Consider the following 16,096-nt stretch of genomic DNA (forward strand, 5'->3'; position numbering starts at 1 on the left):
TGTGTGGGTGTGTGTGTGTGTGTGTGTGTGTGTGTGTGTGTGTGTGTGTGTGTGTGTGTGTGTGTGTACCTAAGTGAGGACAGAAACTCTCACCTGACATGATGAATTCACAGCAAACGTGCTCGCAACGTCACCGTCTCGCATCAGTGACGTAAACAAGCTCCACTTTCAGAGTGAGGTTCTAGATCACATATGTCAGAGTCAAGGCCCGCGGGCCACATCCGGCCCGCGAGAAGATTTTTTACGGCCCCTGGGATGATCTTGATTTATTATTAGAACCGGCCCGCAGACCGCAGCAAGCCGGCACCCCGTCTGAAAAAAAATATCTTCCTTATTTGAACTGTAAGTAGTTCTTTAAATGTTCTGTGAGATGATGTACTTACCCATGTATCCATAACAACCGGAACTTTCAATATCCACCAAGTTATTGCCGAAATATACCGTCTATTAAACGAGTGCCCCCCGGATTAATTACACTCTCTGCAGCTGCAGCTGCGAAGTTACCGTATTAACCCGATACTTGCTGGAAAGTGCAACGTCTCCCCTTTCAGAAACCGTTGGAATTTTTCCACTTAGCGCTACGTGTGGCGGAATTACGGTACTGCAGATTTAGATGTGTCGCCGGCGACACGTCCGGTCTAGAAGGGTTATTAGCACAGCAGTGTCAGCATAACTGTAAAATTAACTTTCGGATACCCATCAAAAATGGCAAAAAGGAAGGTGGACACTGAGTTTAATATTTGTTTTCACTGCATGTTACTTCTACTTGATGAAAGTGTTGTTTTTGATTAATAGATTTTTGCACTTTATTTTATTGTATTTCAATCCAATTATATTTTAAAAATATTTCAGTTGTGTCTGTTGAAAATTAAAGATTACTGACAGAGCCATAAGAAAATATTACTTTATTTATCTGATCATATTGGAATATATTTGTTAGGTTTTCAGTAGGTTCAATTAGGTTCACTAGACTATATGCGTCATTTAAAAAAATTTCAATGAACATTCGATCAGTCCGGCCCTCGGCTTGTAGCTAAATTTTTTATTTGGCCCTCCGTCCATTTGACTTTGACACCCCTGTTCTAGATTGTTCTGTGATCGATTGGCTGAGGCACCAATGACGAACAGCACAGCGTGCGCGGCGCAGCCAATCAGCGCGCTCAGGGGGCGGATTCGAGAAGCATCCTTACAGTTAGCGCCGCTGGGTGATGCTAGGGTCGCCTCGGAGTTGGAGAATCCGCTCTGGATCTGGTCTCTTCAGGGATTACTCTGAATGAGTTTGCTATTAACAGCTCGGCTTACATAAGAGTTACTAATTCACTTTTGTTCAGCCCCGGGAAGCCTGGATTTGTTTGCAGAACTGGAGAACTAGTCATATTTTGTGTTTTGCCCTTGTGTCGGTGCGGGTTTTGCGCAGGAAAACTCAGAGGGAAGGTGCATTTAGGTGCTCATCATGTCAGTAGTTGGCATCGATGTGGGTTTCCAGAACTGCTATATCGCTGTGGCCAGGAGCGGCGGCATTGAAACGGTGGCCAATGAGTACAGTGACAGATGCACACCGTGAGTATTAACGCCGAGCAGCATCATGGACGCGGGTTGTTACGCAATATTTAGCCTAATGGACGCTTGCTGCGTGCTGTGATAGTCATGAATCAGAGATTCTTGTGTTTCTGAACTCCGGGCCAGGTAGAGGTCCAGGCCTGGTGCTGGTGGTTTACTCTAAGAAGCAGTAATCTGAAGTTAAACCTGCAGCCGGTGTCGCTCTTTAAATGCCTCATTTAATCACTGATTATGACAGGGATACTATCTGTAGGTTTTTAACATGACACAGCGACACTGGGTGTTGCATGACTCTGAAAGGCTTTTCCACATCCTTAAAATTCTCCAGAACCGAGCCCAGAAATACAACTGAATCAGCCCTTCCGCGATGCTCACTTTCATCCGGAATGTCAGACATTTTTCTAAGTTATTAACATGCTGGCCTCAGCGTGTGCAAACTGCATTTGCAGCAGCTTCTTACAGGGAAGTGCAGCTGCACCTGACTAAATGGAGCAGTGTTTTTTTGTGGCAAGGTGAAACTAGGGAGTGTCAGGCAGTGGGAACTGCATCCCATCACACTACGGGGACATTTATCATATCGTTGATCATTTATCGTGACAAAATCCTTATCACAGTAAGATCTTCTGATTAATTATCATGATAAATTTCAGTTATTGATGTTAAATGCAAAAATCAAAATCAACAGCATGATCAGAAATATTATTTTTGCTATTAAATATGGCCAAATTCAAAATTATGATTAAATGCACCTATTATGTGCAGTTTAGTCATATAAATCACTTTTTTAAATTAAGAGGCTTCCTGGAGAAGCATATTTAAGATGATAATGTGTTTCAATGATAGTAATTGTATTTGTGGCGCCTAAATGCTGTGCAAAACTATTTATTATCTGAAAAATAAGTAACAAATAGTTTTTTTAAAATCAGTTTTAAAAAGTGCCTCCTTAAACTTATACCGGCTGCTCTTGAATTTCTTTAGATCAGGGATGATGTGTTGTTTTTCTAGATCTTTTAGCCTACTTCATGATTACAGACAGGTCCCACCTAAATCCTGGCATTTACGTGGGTTTTTTATAAACCGTCCTCCGTAGTGATGCACGATAACATCGGTGTCGGCTGATATTCATTATCTTTTAACCTATCAGTCTCGGTCTGATATGTCCAATATCAACAACTGATATTTGTTTTTGACTCGTTGCCATTCGTTTCTGGTCTTTTTTTTTTTTTTTTTCAACAATGTCAAAACAATTGAGAAAAAAATATACACATAAAGTGTCAGTAAGTATTGGTTAAGTATCAGTCAAAAGAGATATTAATATCAGATGTTGATACTGGACCAAATTTTTATACAAGTGCCTCGTTAATTCTCGGCATTCTGGCATGAATGCTGGCTGGTTCCCAGGACATTTAAATTAAAATATGAACTAATAAAAGTTAAGCAGGGATTACTGTAATTATAAATAAGTTTGAATAGCTTTTTACTCCAAATACTAATTCAAAATCACATTTTGTGTTTGCTCAGGTTATTTTTTATATTAAAATGAGTTTGATGACGTGTGACACACAAAACTAAAGGATTATGGACAAACTTTTTCACAGTACTGTTAAAGCTGATGATAGTTCCTCCAGGAAGTTCCTGTTCTTTGTTTCAGACAAGATGAGCTGAATTTTGAAGGATGAACTGGTTTATCTCACTGCCCCAATTTGTGGCTCTTCCTCAGACTCCCCTGTTGCAGTTTCCTAATCTCATCACTCCTTGTGTAAAATATTCAGCTCAGTACTTCTCGTTTTGCACCGATGCAAATTATATCCCTCCTAATGTTCTTCTGTACTCCATTGCATTTAGGGCTTGTGTGTCTTTGGCCTCCAAAAACCGGATGATTGGAAATGCAGCCAAGAGTCAGGTAAGATCAGTCATTGCATTTTGTCTTCTGCTTGTATTCTTCCCCAAACTTCATAGGCTACATTCCTCAAGTGGTGTAGTAAAAAAATCTCCTTAGCATTGTTTTATAAATTGGTTAACTCAAAAATAGTAAACAGATTTACCCTTCAATGTATTTATAAGTCAAGCAGAAAGCGCTGAACTTTTCATGAGTTGATGTTGAAAGTATTTTTTAGCAGCAGATGTGTTTCTTGATCAAGTGTACACTATGTTGTTGCATTGTAGGCAATAAAATGTTTATTTTCTTACTGAATTATTTGTTTATTTGCATCTTTTAATGTATTTCTAATATTGTACAATGAAAACTGTCGTGGAAAAAATTCTATTTCCAAGCACTGTTCAGGTGAAATCACTCAATCAGGTTTATTCATATATTGTGCAAAATACAGAGAGCTTGTAGGACAATCAGTAATGAAGCAGGTCTGGATGAAAAGCTCGCTAAGCTCCGCCAGGCAGAGACAACACATGAGTTTTATACCAAAGATAAAGAATTAATAACAAAGGGAGAGACAGTCTGGTTCTGACGCAGCTGTGGAAAACAACTTCCAACCTTCTACATGAATCCCAAATAGTTCTTTTGATGAGAGTTCATAAACATTTCATATGACATGATTAGCAGATGTGACCTTATTGTAAATTTCCATGATATTTCCCCCCTTTTGATTATAAATAAATATGAAAATATTTAATATTAATCAACACATTTAATTGATAAAATTAAAATGACAAATCTGCAGAATGTGCTATTTTTTTCTGATTAATCGACTAATCATTAGAATAATCCATAGATTAATTGATAACATAATTGTTAGTTGCAGCCCTACAATGAAAATTATTTTTGATGCAGTTCTTTTAGCAAATGTTTCAATTTGTATACTCCATCTAATGATTATTTGATTACTAAATTAGTTAGCAATTATTTCAATTAATGATTAATTGTTTCAGCCTTAATGGCAAAGAGGGGTCCAGCTAACTAGCAAGGTGTACCTAATAAAGTGGCAGAGTCTTTATCTTGTATCTAAAACCTCAAAATGTTTCTCCCGTTTTCCTACCAGGTCATAACAAACTTTAAAAACACTGTACATGGCTTCAAAAAGTTTCACGGCAGAGCGTTTGATGATCCGTTCGTCCAATCAGAGAAGAGCAAGCTGCCTTACTGCCTCGACAAGCTAGCCAATGGAAGCACTGGGATTAAGGTGGAGTGCTTTACGACGACACACCGTCGTTTACAGATATTTTCCCTCCCTGCTCATCGTTTTGAACCGTTTGCAGGTGCGCTACCTGGATGAGGAGAAGGTGTTCACGGTGGAGCAGATCAGCGGGATGCTGCTCACCAAACTGAAGGAGACGTCAGAGAGCGCGCTAAAGAAGCCGGTGGTGGACTGCGTGGTTTCTGTGAGCGATGCAGACTGATGTCAGCATTAGGCCTGTTGCTATGAGCAATAACCAATTAATCACATGATGAGTTCAAATGAGCTCAATAATTTCAATTTTTTTCTCTTTTTTTCTCTTTTTCTACCAAAAACTGGATGATAAAAGTCTTCAGTTTGGTGCTTTGGTCTCAACTAGCCCTTTCATTGAAGGATAATTTTGTTTACAGAGACCTTATAATTCACTTTATTTGTTGTTTCTGTTTTATTTATTTATTTTGAATATTTAAAATGTCTTCCAGCTCCAGTATCAAATTGCATTACCATTATATTACATGAAAATTCTCTCAAAACAACAGTTTCATAGTTTATCGCAATAGCTTCTGAGACAATTATTCACCAAAACTTGTCATGGTGACAGGCCTAGTCGGCGTAACTCAAAGCTCCAGGGAGATATTTCCTGAACTCTGGCTTCTGGTTTTTCAGGTCCCGAGTTTCTTCACAGATGCAGAGAGACGGTCAGTCCTCGATGCGACTCAGATTGCAGGGCTGAACTGTTTGCGACTGATCAACGACACCACAGCAGGTCAGAGTTGTTTGGTTTATGCTGAGAAAAAGCTGGAGGAAAGGTTAAAGATGACTTATTACTCTTCCTTTAATTGGTTAGGATAGGTTTAAACATGTTAATTAAAATTTTTTCCACAAAATCATTCTTAGATAATGAGATTTAAGTCTGGTCAGTAATGCTTATTTGGAGCTGTTTTTGCGCCTCTTGTCACTCTAAATATTATAATATGGCTACAAACAGATGCGTAATTATACAACCATACATATTTGAAAAGCATAAGTGGAGCCTCCTGCACAACCAACAATTTAATTATCATGGATGTTTTTGTTATTGACACTAGTTTTGTTTTTTGGTGAAATGTAAAGAAATAATGATCGTTCATCCACTATAAATAAAATTAAATAAATGCTGTATTGCTGAGCTAACTATTAAATAAGGGGGTTAGTTGCTATATGTATGTATTATACAAATAATAAATGTATGATTATGTAGGTGGACAAGGAGTGGGAATATTGAATATGTGACATCATTTGTTTAATTAAAAATCCCCATTATTCTACTGTAGTAAGAGATTATTCTAAATTTATGCTTTACAAACTTTATAAAAAAATACCTTTTATTAGTATTATGCTTCATACTGTAAGTATTTTTTGCACATATTCAAAAAATAAACAAGTGGTTTCTGAATAGTAAGTCAACAGCTAAACATTTGCTGACCAAATGAGCCGGAGCTCAGCTTGGGTTGCTTGGTAACGGGGCTGGGCTCGGCAGGGGTTGCTAGGATACGGCCTGTGGAATGCGATTCAACATTTGGGAAGTTTTTTTAAACTGCTAATTTTCCAGACAAAAAGCACATTAATTTATAGTCAAACAATAGCTGGGTGGGATGTTTTAAGAAGCAACTGAGACCCAAATGGAAGTATAAAAATGTGAATTTTGTATTACAATGATTACAATAAACTCTTTATTCTGAACAGTGGCGTTGGCTTATGGCATCTACAAACAAGACCTTCCTGTGCCTGAGGAGAAGCCCAGGAATGTGGTGTTTGTGGACATGGGGCATTCATCGTTCCAGGTCTCCATCACTGCTTTCAACAAGGGGAAACTCAAGGTGAACCTTTCCTTCAGCCTCATGCTTACACACAATTTTCTGATTTGAAGTTGGGCTCATTCGTTTCGATCGTTCGTTAGGTTCTCGCCACAGCGTTTGACCCGTACCTCGGAGGGCGTAACTTTGACGAAGCCTTGGTGGATTATTTCTGCGAAGAGTTTAAGACAAAGTACAAGCTGAACGTGAGGGACAACCCGAGGGCTTTGCTGCGGCTGCATCAGGAATGCGAGAAGTTGAAGAAACTCATGAGCGCCAACTCCTCTGACCTTCCTCTCAACATAGAGTGCTTCATGAACGACATCGATGTTTCCAGCAGAATGAACAGGTCAACACCCTTGGTATTTCTTTTAGAGGAGTGGTGTCCAAAGCACAGAGCGGGCCCCATTTGTGGCCCTTGGAGTGATTTTTTTGTGGCTCCCAACTGCAATTCAGGAAAGATAAGACATTATCCCATCCAGCACAGATGGTGGATGCAGTTGGAAACGTTTTATTACAATGGATAATGTTCAGTACGACACAAAATATTTGTGTTTATGTAATACAAGGCCTCTGCAGGTTTCACCGACTTAAATTTAAGACATTTTAAGACAATTTTGAATAGCATCTAAGACCTATATCTCTAAAGAAATTGTACAAACTTCATCCAGATGGCTGGTGATAAATTTACCCGTTATGGACACAAATAACTAGCAAGTGAATATTAGCAGCTAGTTAGCGGTAGGCTTAACTATCTTGAGTCACACTTAGGTAACCTTTTGTATCATATTTCGAGCAATTCTAGCCATATTTTACACAAATCGCCCAGACTATGTCATGATTAGGTAAAGATTAATGATCACATTTGAGTTAAAAATTATTGTTTTTATGATTATTTATTTAAATGCATATTCTGGACACATTATATTGAATTTGTTGGCAGATTATTGTAATCTGGCCTTTCCAAAAAAACACAATAATAATAGCAAAGTTGGTGGAATCAGCTAGCTCACTCACTCTTTGGTTACCTAGCAACTCGCTCACTCTTTGGTTACCTAGCAACAACCTGCTGAGTAACTGACTCCGCAGCAGTTTTAAAAGGATTCGCCAGCGTGACTCTTAACTGCTTAAAAATAAACAACAACAGCGTGGAGTGAAAACTATGGATAAAACAGGAAAGGTCACCAGTTGTTTTTATTTTTATATATATATATATATATATTTAAAACAAAAAACTAATAAATAATTATTGATATCAACTGATATGAAATGCTTAAATCATTACATGTTTTTCAGCCATATCGTTCAGCTATCATTTGTATATAAAGGATAGGATATTTGCTTATTAATACATACTATTTTAATGACAATCTTTAAAAGAACATTGCAATCTTAATATATTTCTTTGTGTGTCTAAAGGACTCACTTTGAAGAAATGTGCGCTCCGTATCTGATGAGAGTCGAGACGCCGCTGAAAACAGCCTTTGAACAATCAAGTACGAACATTTGAAAGTGTTATCTCAATCTGATAACAGGCCAGGGTTTTTCTCAGTATTCTCTGTGTGGTTTTTTTTTAATAGAGTTGAGTCGGGACGACATCTATGCAGTGGAGATTGTCGGAGGAGCCATGAGAATCCCCTCCATCAAAGAGAGAATCACCAAATATTTCTGCAAAGACGTCAGCACCACGCTGAACGCTGACGAAGCTGTAGCCAGAGGCTGCGCGCTTCAGGTGGGAATCCTCTCTCACAACAGCAGCCGACTCAGGAAATCAGCCTCAGCGCTCAACAACCCTTTGTATTCTTCTGCTTTTGGATGCAGTGCGCAATTTTATCTCCAGCGTTTAAGGTGCGGGAATTCTCCATCACGGATGTGGTTCCGTTTCCGATCACTCTCCGTTGGAAGTCGCCCACAGAGGATGGACTGGGGTAAATATGTAGTGGTTGAAGCTAACCCAGTTAGCACCAAACCTTCTACTCTGCAGAAGGTGACGACCAACCGGTCTGAGTTAAATGACTAAAGGTAGAGATGGGTGATAAATCAATTTTATTGATTAAATTAATTTTGGGTTTTCGGTGATTACATTTTTTGTGAAATCTGGATTTTTTTCATCAACGCACTCCCAGAGCTGCCATCTTGTTTGACAAGTATGTTTTACAGTTTTTGTCTATTTTGACTTTTATCTACAACAAAATAGTTAGTTGGGTCAGGCTAATAATTTTTTTAGTCTGAGAATAAAGTCAAAATAATATGACAAAAAAGTTTACAGGTTTTACAGAAAATACAAAATCTTTTAAAACATCATCATCATCAAATTAATATGAGCATCAGGATTCTGAAGTGATGTCTATCCAAGCTTTCTGCTTCTGGTAAAATTACGTCTTCATTTTACTTATATCATGACTAAATTCTTGTGATTAAACAAAAACTCTTGTCGCCTGACCCCATTTCTCCGTCGTCTAATTCACAGAAGAGATTACAGAAATAAAAGCCACTTTTAGAAACTATTTTCTGTCATTTGGAATTTCTTATCCAGAAAAGAAAACAAGGAAAAAATTTTTAAAATCGGATCTGATATGAAATAAAATGTATTTTTTTAATCTGTACCGCCCTAACTGAAGGTTTCTTTCGGTTTCCTGACATTGGCTTTTCCTCTGCTGCAGAGAATGCGAGGTTTTTGGTAAGAACCATGCTGCTCCATTTTCCAAGGTGATCACGTTCCACAAGAAGGAGCCCTTTGACCTGGAAGCGTTTTACAGTAATCCTCAGGAGCTCCCCTACCCGGACCACAGGATAGGTACTGGTGCTGATTCTGCTCTTCTGCTGCTCCTGCTTGTGCAGAAAGAAAACCTTATCCAACCACTATGGAAAAATAAACAGATTTACTCTGTTTTTGCATTTTTTATTAGACCTGAATGTTTCAGATCACAAAATATATTATAAAAAAAAAGTAAGGCTGAAACAATTAATCGGATGAATCTGATTAATTGTGATTAATCACAATTAATCGGATTCATCCGATTAATTGTGATTAATCACAATTAAAAGCCATTTGCTGAAAGACCAACATATTCAGTAGTAAAGCTCAAACTGTACAAAATAAATAAATTTTGAATTTAAGACATATTTACACATAATGGTAGTTTTTTTTCCATCCAAAACTCCCCAGGTAGCATAGTTTCAGCTTCACCTGGTTCAAATTCACAAAAGAAATGCTTTTATTGAATTTTAGACAATATAATCTTTATTTTCTAATGTAAAAAAGATATTTAATTATTTGCTTACTTTGAATGTATTTCTAATATTCCTAATATTCAAAAATTTGCTAAAGGTGACAATTTTCTTTTAATCGATTAATCGTCAGTATAACTGATTAATCAATTAATCGTTAGCTGCAGCTCTGATCACAATTACTTCTTATTCTAACAGAAGACTTATGGCAGGTTTGTTTTTTTCTCAAAATAAATTAAATGCTCATTTGAAAACTGCTTTTTGTGTTTATATTTAATGCTCTGAAACATTTTAATTTCACTGAGTGGCAGGTTAATCTCTTTTCACAGTCAATAACCTGCTTTTCTTCTCTCCATCTGCTATCAGGCTGCTTTTCAGTGCAGAACGTGGTTCCTCAGCCGGACGGAGACAGTTCAAAGGTGAAGGTCAAAGTGCGTGTCAACATCCATGGCATTCTGAGCGTGTCCAGCGCGTCGCTCATAGAGAAGCTGAAAGGGGAAGCGGAGGACATGCAGATTGAGTCGGAGCCACTGGTGCAGAATGAAGGCCGAGGAGAGGAGCAGGTGAGGTTCTGATCGCCACCATGTTGCACTGAAAGCAACATGGTGCAAAAAGAAACCAATATTCTTTGTTAAAGGCGTCTGACACCTGAGAAAACGGTGCAGCATTTTATCTTAGATTTACACAGTAATGTGCAAACTCAACCAAGTTATCAATAGTTTCTGACTGTCTTTTAGAGTCTTTTCAGAGCCTGAACATTTTCAAAAAATTGGTCTATTTTTCAATTTGTTAAGTGATTTTTCGTGATTAATCATAACTGATCACGATTAATCGATTATTGAAATAACGTCAGCTAATTTAGTAACCAATTAATTGAGCACACAGACTCAAAAACAGGCCATTTGCTGAAAGAAAAACACCGTCAGAGCAGTGATTAAGTCAAAACCTATTTTAAAAAAATTGCATTTAAGATATAAAAAAAATATCTGTAAGTGTGTTCTACCTAAAACTCCAGAGCTGACAAATTCTGTGAAAAACAAAATAGTTTTTGCTACCTAATAAGTAATCAGTTTATGCAAAAGAATAGTCAAATAATCTACAACTAAACGTTCTCTAAAAGAATACTATGTTATTGCATTTTAGGCAATAAATTATTAAATCAGAAAAATTGGTTTATTTTAATTTAAGTGATTAATTGTGACTAATTGTAGTTAATTGGATAAAATTCAAGCCAAATACATTATTGTTGGAAATAAATCTAAATAACTATTACAACCTGTGATTTCAGGATGATTGAGTCTGACACAAACCAGCAAATTTTGGGAAAAAGTCACATTAATCTGGATTTTCTGTCCTACGGACTCAACTTGTTCTAATTTCTGCGCTATGAATCTTTGAAAACAGCAAAGATAATACAGTTTGTGCCACCAGAAACATAAGAAAACCTACAATTTACGTTTACTGTATTTGGCATGAAATAACTGAATGTGTTTTGGTTTAGAGCAAAATGCAGGTGGAGCAGGAGGGTCAAAGCCTGGCGGAGGGGCCAAGTGAGGACGGCAGCTCCAGCTCTAAGGTCAGTCAAGGGTCATTTGGCACAAACAGGTTTACATTCAGTGGACTGTTTCTGACAGTGTTTCAAGACTGTCATGACATGCTAACAGCTCAATTTCTGGTCATATACTTTACATCAACATGACCTGTTCCTGCAAATCCTCGTCATTTACTTTTGCCACTCTTCATTAAGTCTGTCTTGATGTACAGTTAGAAAGTCGAGAAGAGAAATTAGAGTGTTTAAATTCATGCATCTAAAACAAAAGCCTTAAAATATCTCAAATTTATATCAAAAAATGGAAGTTGGCCAAAAATACTTTAATCACGTCTTAACTTTTTGTGCTATACGCTATTTATTTTCCTTAATTCTATCTGTACTGATTAATTTAATTACATCAAATAATATTTCACCCACAAGACTTTTTTTTTTCATGAATGTGCATCTGTTGTTTTGTCCAAGGAAGGGGCAACTGCAGAAAAGCAGGAAGCAACGGCTGGAGGCAGCAAGCCAAACGTCAAGGTGAAGAGTATTGATCTTCCCATTGTGGCCAACAACATTCGGCAACTGGACGGAGACATTCTTACGAACTTTGTTAAGTATGAGGTGAGAGATGCTGCCGTTAAAAAGCTGAGTCGTGATTTCTGTGCAAAATACAAAGAATATGAAGAAGCTGCTAAAGAACAACATATAAAACAGTTTTCTGCCTCAGAGAATTTTAATTGTGTAAAAGAAGAGTCTGCATAAATTCACAGAATGTAACATGATGCTAATAGTAAGCAAATAAAGTAGAATAAAAAAAAAACAAGAATTTTGCATGCTTGCTGTGTTACAAGAAAAACATTTGGTTTTTAAATTTTCTTTGGCTCAGTTGAACAAATTTATTCTCATCATAAGAACAGGGTTTGGGTTTTAAATGAGTTTTAAATGAGATAAAAGCTGATTTAGGTTCAGCAAACTTGACTTTTCAGTTAAAGTTGCTGGATAAACTTTACTTACTATAAAAACTTGTTTTTAAAAAGACTAATTCTTCGTGTTGCATTTAGCGTTTTCCATGGTGGGAAAAGTTATGTCAGTAATAGAGCTGAAATGATTAATCATAATTAATGATGATTAATCATAATGAATTGATTATTGAAATAGTGATCAACTAATTTGGTTGACTAATTATTATCTGGAGTGTAAGAACTCTAGAAAATATAATTTACTGAAAGAATGACATACTAGTTAAGCAAAACTGCACAAAGAAATTTATATTTTTTTGCATTTAAGTTAAAAAGAAATTCTGTCTGTATACATTCTCTACCCAGAACTCCTCAATGAAAAAATCCCCTTTTAAGCATCTTTTGCTATCCAATTATTAATCAGTTAATGCCAAAAATAATCAACAGATTAAAAGCCAATTTCTTTTATCCTATTATCCAATCATCAAATTAATCGCTAGAATAAAAAATTACAAAACTGATTGCTAGTTTCATCCCTAGTTGGAAATAATTTTATCCTGACTACAAATAAAGAATCTCCACCTGGGCTAAATTTGTATCATTCATTAATTGCAGAAAATCAGTCAAGGAGCCACAAATGGCCCCCGGGCCGCATGTTGGACACCCCTGACTTGCAGCAACTTTTAATTAGATACCAAAATTTTTTTATTCTCCCAGTTTATGTTTTCTTAGCACTGAATATTTTCACTTTTGACTTTCTTCCTTCCAGCGTCAGATGATTTGCCAGGACAAACTGGTGAAAGAGCTGAACGACGCTAAAAACGGCGTGGAAGAGTACGTGTACGACCTGCGGGAAAAGCTCTGCGGGATTTATCAGAAGTACATCACCGAGGAGGTAACGTCAACATTTTCTCTTTAACAGCAATTTTTAGATGGAGCAGGCGGACCGACGCAGTTCTCCTTTGGTAACAGGACAGTAACCGGCTGACGCTGATGCTGGAGGACACGGAGAACTGGCTGTACGAGGAGGGAGAGGACCAGCCCTTAAACGTCTACGAGGAGAAGCTGGGCGCTCTCAAGGTTTCACTTCATCATCGCACTTCCAGATTGATAATCAGCGTTATTGATTAATTTAATTTTGGGGTTTTGAAGATTTAATCTGGATTTTTTTTTCACCAACGCACTCCTTGGGTTTTTGTAGTTAAGATTGGTGTCACTCGCGGCGGCCATCTTGTTTCACAAACATGTTTTGCAGCTTTTGTTTGTTTGGACTTTTAATTCAGTTCAACTTCAGGCTAAGTTTTTCTTAAATTATGATAATGAACTCATAATATTAGAAGAATAAAATCGTGCGACAATAAAGTCAAAATAATATGCGAATCATGGAACAATATTAGCAGAATAAAGTAGTAATTTTGTAAGAACAAGAAATGTTGAACATCTTGTGAAGTTAATCTTAATCTTTTAACACATAAGCATAAAATTATTATGAGTTACAGGACTTTAAGATGAACGAGCAAATGACTGTCTATTTCAAAGAAAACCACAAAAATGATCTTGAATCAAACTAGAAGCTTTTCTCTCAAAACAAGTTTTTTTATTGTGATTTTAAGACATTTTTTTAGGTAAAATTGAGTCTTTATTCTGCTAATGAAGCATAATCAATAATCAATCTAGTTGTTTGGCCCTAATACTCAGAAAGGATGACTGAAATTAAACACCCTTTGGAAAACATTTTGTGTAATTCATAATTTATTTTTTAGAAAAGAAAGAAATCAGATCTGGTGTGAAAAATATTCATTTCAGATCTTCCAATAATAACATATATTGGAATAGACACGTGATCAATATCAATAGAGAATACATCTGATGGAATATATTCATTCTTCAACTAAAGCTCTCTCTCACTCTTCGGTTACCCAGCAACGCCCTCACTCTTCGGTTGCCTAGCAACAACCTGTTGAGTAACTGGCCCAGCAGCAGATTCAGATTTTTTCCACTGTGCCTCATAACTGCTCAAAAATTTAAAAAGCAACAGAGTGGAGTTAAAACTGGATAAAACAGAAAAGGTTACAACACAAGTTTGACATTTTTTCAGATATCTAAAATCAAAAACAAATCAATAATTATATATATCACGGAAATTACTTTATTTATTTATTTGTGTTGTACATTTTTTAATCTGGAATCTGAGTCCAAATTTTGTACCACAAACAAGCACAAATTCTCTTTCAGAATTTTTTTTTCTAAAAGAGCAACATATTCAGAGCAGAAATTAAGACAATTAAGACATTTTATGGCAATAAAAAATCCTTTAATCCTTGAATATAAAACGCTCACATTGTGATAAATTTTGGAATCTGCTGTTTTCATTAATACAACATAATTTCCCCAGATGTTTGGTGAGCCCATTAAAGAGCGGTACAGAGAGAGTGAAGAAAGGCCAAGAGCTTTTGAAGAACTGGGGAAGAAACTGCAGCTCTACATGAAGTTTGTAGATTCCTACAAGCAGAAGGTAACAAAAGGTCTTTAATTATCCCCTAATGAACCGCAATCCTGTTCCTAAATGTCTTCTTCACTTTCCAAAGGACGAACGATTCTCACATTTAAGCCCAGAGGACGTGAGCGCTGTGGAGAAATTTGTGAATGAAAGCATGGCGTGGATGAACAACAAAATAAACGCACAAAGCAGAACTGCAATAACTCAAGACCCAGTGGTTAAAGTAGCAGAAATCATTGCAAAAATCCAGGTATGGACAAATATTTTACAAATCATCCATTAGTGAGGTTTACATCAGGGCTGAAACGATTAATCAGATTAATCACGATGAATCAAATATTGTAGTAATTGTCAACAAATTTTTTAATCACTCAAAAAAAAAAAATTTCTGAAAGAGCAACATATTCAGAGCAGAAATTAAGACAAAAAAATATATTTTTTGGTTTTTAAGATTAACTTAAAAATAAATATTGTAAAAACGTTCGACCCAAACTCAGGTGGCATAGTTTTAGCTTCACTGGTTCTACTTCTGTGAAAAATATCTCCTCTTAATCATCTTTTCCTATCTCATTATTAATCAAATAGGATTAATAATCTAAAATATAGCTGACAGATTGATGTCATTGATGTTAAGTCAAACAGAAAGCGCTCAACTTTTCATATTTTGATGATAAAAATATTTTTCTGCTACAGATAATCAATTCAAATAATCTGGTGTACACTAAATGAATGCATTTTCGGCAATAAAATGTTTGTTTTTGTAATTAAAAAAGGAATAGAATTATTTATTATTTTTTTTGCTGCTAACGTTGCACAAAAAATCTGCAAATTTAAAAAATCTGATTGATCGATTAATTGCTAAAAGTAATCGTTATATTAACTGATAACCAGCCCTATTTTCGACATGCCCATTTTACTAACTTCCTGTTTCTATCCAAACCAGGAACTGGACGATGTTTGCGGGTCGGTTGCCAACAGGCCAAAGCCGGTCGCGGAGGAGCTGTCCGACGATGGCAACCAAGAGGCTCACAATGGCCCCACAGCCAGGCAGGAAGCAGACGGGAAGGGAAACCAGCAACCAAAGCCTGGAGCAAAACACATGGAGGTGGACTGAGGAGCGGACTCTGACAATCATCGTTCTCCATTAAGCCCCTCCTAGGAAGTAGAAAAATAAAGTAAAAACTGGGCGAAACGTCTCAGTCGTCACCAGCCTCCTCGGTGGATTGTTTTCGTGTTTTCTCCCATCAGACTTTAAGCCTTCAAACTTAATAATAATAGCAATAAGAGTAATGCGAGTAATAATTATAAACACATTATTATTTTATATATATTGATATTATGTT

General features: G+C 36.7%; 1 protein-coding gene across 1 annotated transcript; it reads left to right on the forward strand.

The window, feature by feature from the left end:
- The first annotated feature begins 1,180 nt into the window (after positions 1-1,180).
- Positions 1,181-16,018, forward strand: hspa4l (heat shock protein 4 like). Its single transcript, XM_044143659.1, has 19 exons — positions 1,181-1,560; positions 3,406-3,463; positions 4,557-4,697; positions 4,774-4,896; positions 5,358-5,457; positions 6,417-6,550; positions 6,631-6,875; positions 7,946-8,022; positions 8,107-8,258; positions 8,348-8,454; positions 9,190-9,323; positions 10,124-10,320; positions 11,259-11,333; positions 11,772-11,915; positions 13,023-13,148; positions 13,226-13,333; positions 14,649-14,768; positions 14,842-15,003; positions 15,697-16,018. Exons 1-19 carry the CDS (start codon positions 1,454-1,456, stop codon positions 15,865-15,867), a joined length of 2,481 nt encoding a protein of 826 aa, XP_043999594.1. The 5' UTR covers positions 1,181-1,453; the 3' UTR covers positions 15,868-16,018.
- The last annotated feature ends 78 nt before the right edge of the window (positions 16,019-16,096 follow it).

Source organism: Gambusia affinis, linkage group LG16 (genome assembly GCF_019740435.1).
Source record: "Gambusia affinis linkage group LG16, SWU_Gaff_1.0, whole genome shotgun sequence".
In the NCBI taxonomy this organism is placed as follows: Eukaryota; Metazoa; Chordata; class Actinopteri; order Cyprinodontiformes; family Poeciliidae; genus Gambusia; species Gambusia affinis.